General features: G+C 41.5%; 1 protein-coding gene across 1 annotated transcript; it reads right to left on the reverse strand.

Moving 5' to 3' along the window:
* Positions 1–514: 514 nt before the first annotated feature.
* On the reverse strand, positions 515–2,312 carry LOC122038129 (cytochrome P450 93A3-like). The gene has a single exon (XM_042597737.1). The coding sequence runs from the start codon at positions 2,247–2,249 to the stop codon at positions 720–722; it is 1,530 nt and encodes a 509-aa protein (XP_042453671.1). The 5' UTR covers positions 2,250–2,312; the 3' UTR covers positions 515–719.
* Positions 2,313–6,334: the final 4,022 nt, after the last annotated feature.

Here is a 6,334-nt window from a genome sequence, read left to right on the forward strand (position 1 = left end):
GATCTTTGAACAAGTTTCAATTTTATATATTGTGTGTGCTGTGGTATAATCTAAATCAAAAGTTATGACATCTTAAAATTAAATTTATTGTTGTAACAATTATGATTTTATAATTACTATAACTGAGATGTTATGCAGTTGTAACATCTATGAAACTATATAAAATCGTAGTTGCTTCAATTATATAGTAGCTATAAAATTATAATTGTTACAATATGATCTGATTTAAATAAAAATGTATTTGTCAGAAATATACAATCTATCCAAGGGTATTTGTGTTATTTTACTACGGATGAGATAGTTTTTTAATACAATTAAAGTAGAGTGTCCTTTAAAAAAATAATGGTAAATCATGTAATACAGTACTTGAAGTGATTAATCTAAGCCTATACAAATTTTTCATCGACGTTAAATCATGAAGTACCAGTGATGAACGGCCAACACTATGATTCTATATAAATTTTGTCCTCAAGATATTCAATGAAATCAACTAAAAAAAAAGTGTAAGAGTATATTTGTGACAAATCTAAATTACTTTATTTGGAAAGGCACGTTGAATCACATTATTGGCCAGGGCGGCAACTAGGACACGATAAACATGCTCACACTATTACGTACTAGAACTGTCACGGGATAACAATCATACAGGCCCTTTCTAACATTAACACATTCACGTTCCTAATCCAACGGCCCTTTATAACATTAACACATTCACATTCCTAATCCAACGGCGGTGGGTTCAACCGCGGCACCGGCGTGCAGATCAGCGGTTTGGCCTTGGGAAGCGTTAGGCCTAGACCTTCCGCCATGTCCACCGTCCCTCCACCCTCCACCTCCCAATCGAAACACTGTATCATCGCCCCAATCGCAGAGTGTACCAGTTGCAGCGCCAGGGACACCCCTGGACAAATTCTCCGGCCACTGCCGAACGGTATTAGCTCAAAGTGCTGCCCCCGGACATCCACAGTATGCCCGCCCTCCTCCGTGAACCTCTCCGGCCGGAACTCTAGTGGCTCCGACCATTGCTCCGGGTCCTTCCCGATGGCCCACATGTTGACAAAGACCGTCGTGTTTGCTGGAACGTCATAGCCTTTGATCTTGCCGTCCCTGTTCGATCGTCGTATGATCATCGGGACGGTGGGATGCAGCCTCAGAGTCTCCTTGACAATGGCCTGCAGGTAAGGAAGATTGGGTAAGTCGGACTCCGCCACCAGCCTTTTCTTGCCGACCACCGCTTCGATCTCGTCTCGTGCTTTGTGCAGGATGTTAGGGTGGTTGATGAGCTCTGCCAGCGCCCATTCCATGGTGATGGCTGAGGTGTCGGTGCCGCCGATGAACATATCTAACACGAAGGCTTTGATGTCTTGTCTACTCAACCTCACTTCTGCGCTGCCATCCTCTGACATATCGATTAAAATATCCAGCAAATCCTCGATTCCGCTTCCTTGTTTTCTCCTTGACGCCTCCTTCTCCGTCAAGACCCTCTCCACCATGCTATCGAACCTCCGGTGGACGTCCTCCATCTTCTTATCTAAACCCTGCAAGTCCCAATTCTTGCAGATCCCAATATAATCTGCCAGATTGAACTTGCCGAGCAGCTCAGCCACCTCCGCCACTAGCTTCCTGACCCCCTCCGACGCATCCTCCAACTCAGAGCACCGACGGCTCATCGTCATCTGGCAGATCACATTGTTGGTGAGTCTTACCAACTCGCCGCCCATGTCGACGGTGGTTCTTCCTTCCTTGGACATGTCGTACAAGGCTCGCACGAGAGCGACCAACTCGTCGCGTCGGATGGGGAGGAGCAGGTCAAGCGTCCGACCTCCGAGGAGCTCTGATATGCAGAGTTTTTTCATAAACTTCCAGGACGGTCCGTAGGGCGCGAAGGCTATACCTGAGGCGCCGTAGGTGAGGCAGTCCGCGGCTTTGGACATAGGACGGTTGGCGAAGGCCAACTCCTGCGTCCTCAGGACCTCTCTGGCAGCGGAGGCAGTGGAAACCACCGCACAGGGGACGGATCCTAGGCGGAGGCTGAAAATGTCACCTAGACGCTGGCGCTGGGAGAGCTTGTGAAGGGCTTGGTGGGGGATCGGCGCGAGGAGGTGGAGGTGGCCAATTATGGGCAGGCTCATTGGGCTCGGAGGCAGATGAAGAGTTCGCCGCCGGCGAAGGGATCTGAGGAATAAGAAAGAGAGGACGAGCAAGACGACGGGAACAGCAGAGAACCGCATCGGATCTATCGTTTCCATGGATGAAGCTCAACACTTCTTTCCAAAGAGGACAGTTCTGATTATCAATCGATCGTCATTATTATTTATTTATGAGCACTGCCGCTGGACCCTATAACGGTTCGTAACGATGGGTCAAAAATGTCGATTTTTAATTTTAACCGACTATGTTGATTTACGATTTAAAGCCGTTCATTTGATTCACGGTTCGATTACGATTTCATTCACGGTTATTCAAGATTATTATTATTTTATTTAAAAATAATGTTTTAAATTATAAAAGGGAAAACGAAGGGTACCTGCGGTCCCATGGCCGCTGCCTTAAATCTGAGCTATGTTATAAAATTTACTAAGTTAAAAATTTTAAATTTCCATGTCGATCGTGCACGAGAACGAAGAGGGCTTGGAATATCATGCAAAATTTGACTCTCTCTGTTCAGAGAATGTCCCGTGACTCATGTTGGGCTGGTCCACTGATTTATGGATGGATCTTATTAGTAGCCCCTTGAGTAGGTCAACATTCATGTTGGGCTGGTCCACTGATCTATGGATGGATCTTATTAGTAGCTGAGACATAACTACAATCGAAGGATGATTCTGAGATCATTTCAGGTCGGCGACCTTGTGTGGAAAAAGATGAAGTCAGTCGACGAGGTCACCAAGCTGGAAAGTCTCTGGACCGGACCTTTCAAAGTCATGGAAAAGTTCCGATCAGGCGCCTATTACCTAGACTCGACCCCAGGCGGGGTCTGGCCCGGACCCGGCCCGAGCCCGTAACTGGGTCAACGGCCCGGTTGCCCGTTGACCCGGTTCGCCGGGTCGAACCGGAACCGGCCCGGCAAGTTGCCGGGCCGGTTCTGGTTCATTCGCTGTAAAACCGGCGAACCGCCGGTTAACCGACGAGTTGAACCGGCGGTTCAACCGCAATTTTTTTTCCCCTTAAACGACTTGAACCGCCGATTAACTGGCGGTTCATAACCGTTGGAACCGCTGGTTAACCGACGGTTCGTAGCCGTTGGGAGGATTTTTAGGATATTTTTTTTCAACGGTTAGGATCATTTGACCATTTTTTGTTATCAATGGCTATGATTTAGTGTCCGTTACTATCAAAACTCTATAAATAGAGAGCTCATTTCATCATTTTTCACACACATCTTCTCTACTCTTAATCTCATTTTCATATTCTCTAATCTCTACACGCTTTCGTTTCCAATTTTCAATTACAATGGAAGGAGGTCGTGAAGGTCCATCATCTCGAGCTCGGAATGGAAAGCAAATAATGAATCCGCGGGAGGAGGACCCCAACATTCAATCCACCGATGATGAGATCGAGCATCTTCCGAATCCGACACCCGAAACACAAGGAAGTACCGATGCAATTAAAGTCTTCTATTTTCACTAAACATTTTGAGAATGTCACTCTTCCGTCGGGAGAAATGCGTGCAAAATGTAAGCACTGCAATGCTTCCTACAAATTCCAAGCCTGCGGCGGCTATGGGTCGTTGAAACGACATGTAGAAACGAAGCACCCGACGGAATATGGACTCGATCGTTCTCAAACACAATTATCAAGATTTTCTTCAACTAGCGGTAGTATCAATTCCGGTTTATTTTTATATTCGGATAATAAATTAGGAGAATCATTAGCTAAATTTGTTTCCGTAGAACATCTTTCTTTTAGTTTTGGATCTAAATGCACATTTGAAGATTTTTGTAAAGAATCTCTTAATCTATGTGCTAAACGTGTTCCTAGGACTACACTTACTCGTACAATTAAAAAATTAGTAAAATAAGGAAAAAAGAATTTAATTGATGGATTTTGTTAAATTAGATAATAAAGTTTCTTTATGTTCCGATATTTGGAGTGATCATTGGCAAACACATTCGTATATGAGTGTGACTTACCATTGGATCGATAACTCTTGGAACCTCCAAAAAAGATTATTAGCTTATAGAGTTTTTGATGAATCACATAATGCTCATAATATCGCACAATTATTATGTTTAATTTTTAAAAAATATGGTTTACTCATAAAATATTTTCAATATCATTAGATAATGCTAATTTCAATACCGCTTGTATAGATGATCTAAAATTTGTTTGTCAACCTATTATTGGAGGTTTATTTTTTTTCATATTCGTTGTGTATGTCATGTTTTAAATTTATATGTTCAAGATGGTTTAAAAATTTTAGAAAGTTATATTAAACCAATTAGAATTGCAATTTCTTATTTATGGTCTCATCCATCTATAATGAAACAATAGGGTAGGTTTTGTAAAATTACTGGAATGAGACCTAAAAAATTTGCACATGATATACCAACACGTTGGAATTCAACATACCAATTATTACAATATTCATTTCAATATAAAGAATTATTATGTTCATTTTTTGCACAAAACACTAATACTAATATATATTTATTTTCACAATAATGGAATATTTGTAGTAGTATTTGTGAAATTTTAAAAGTATTTAATGATACAACCGAACAACTTTCCGGTGTTTATTATCCCACTGCTCAATTAGTTTTAAATTTTTTTTCTAATATAGTATTAGTTTTAAATGAACATATTAATAATGAATCTTTATCTCCTTGCATCTTAGCTATGAAAACTAAATAGGAAAAATATTTTTATTTAATTCCTGAAATTTATTTAATTGCATTTGCTTTAGATCCTAGATTTAAATTAGAAGTTTTACAAGAAATGTTAACTTTATATTATGACGCTTTAATTCCAATTAAAGATTCTTCTTTCACTGATCCAGTTAATATTATATATAATGTTAGAATTTATTTATATGATATTTATAATCAATATTATGCAAAATATGGAACACAAATTAATATTTCTGAAATACAACAAACTACTATAGTAATTTAAAACTTACAAAAGCATAACTCTTATTAAAAGAATGGACAAAACGTCCACGAGGATCCTCAAGTTCCACACAGGAACTTGAGAATTATTTTACGACTTCTTTTGATTTTAATGAAGCAGATAGCGAAAACTTTGATATCTTAAAGTGGTGGTCACAGAAGGCTCAAAGCTTTCCCGTTCTCTCCGTGATCGCAAAAGAAATTTTAGCTTGTCCAGTGTCAACTGTTGTTGTGGAGCAGACGTTCAGTGCCGACGGCAACATATTAGATGAACGACGATCAACTTTGTCTCCCGACTCATTGGAAGCCCAAGCATTACTGGACGATTGGACCAGAGCGGAGAAAAGAATCCAAGGAATGCAACTTTCAGATGATGAAGTTGAAGATTTTGATACTTAAGGAACAAATACGACAGGAACAGGAAATGGAAGTGAGTGAAAATGTAAAAGGATAAAAATGTAAAAGAACTACGTGGGCTTTGATTCCCTTAAAGGGATACGTAGGCAACTTAAATAAGTGCAAGTCCTTTTTTCTAATAAATTTAAATTTCTAATTTTTAATGTTTAATTTTTAATTTTTAATTTTTAATTTTTTTAACATAATAATCTTGAACCGTGACGAACCATGAACCGAACCGTGAACCGGCGGTTCCGAACCGTGAACCGTAACCGTCTTGGACGGTTAAGGTTAAGGGTCGACCTACCTGGAATCGTCGAACCGGCGGTTCCGAACCATGGTCAGGTCTACTACTACCTAGAGGACAAGGACGAACAGCGACTAAAACGTCCGTGGAGCATAAACCATCTCCAACCGTACTGATCTGGATGAAAGGTGCGCTGATGTAGTTGATGTCATGTATTTTCCATTTTCCTACGCCCTTCGACTGCAGGATTGAAATCAAAAGCAAAAGGTTTACAAAATAATTGTCGAACGGCGACACTTCATCAAACCGTCGAGCGGCGACGTTAAACCCAGGTCTCCATCGACGGTTGAGCGGTGACCTTAAACCCGAGACTTCATCAAACCCTCGAGCAGCGACGTTAAACCTAGGTCTCCATCGACAGTCGAGCGACGGCCTTAAATGCCTGACTTCATCAAACCGTCGAGCGGCGACGTTAAACCCAGGTCTCTACCGACGGTTGAGCGGCGACCTTAAACCCGAGACTTCATCAAACCGTCGAGCGGCGACGTTAAACCCAAGTCTCCACCGACGGTGGAGCGGC

The sequence above is a fragment of the Zingiber officinale genome, chromosome 1A, assembly GCF_018446385.1.
Source record: "Zingiber officinale cultivar Zhangliang chromosome 1A, Zo_v1.1, whole genome shotgun sequence".
Lineage (NCBI taxonomy): Eukaryota > Viridiplantae > Streptophyta > Magnoliopsida > Zingiberales > Zingiberaceae > Zingiber > Zingiber officinale.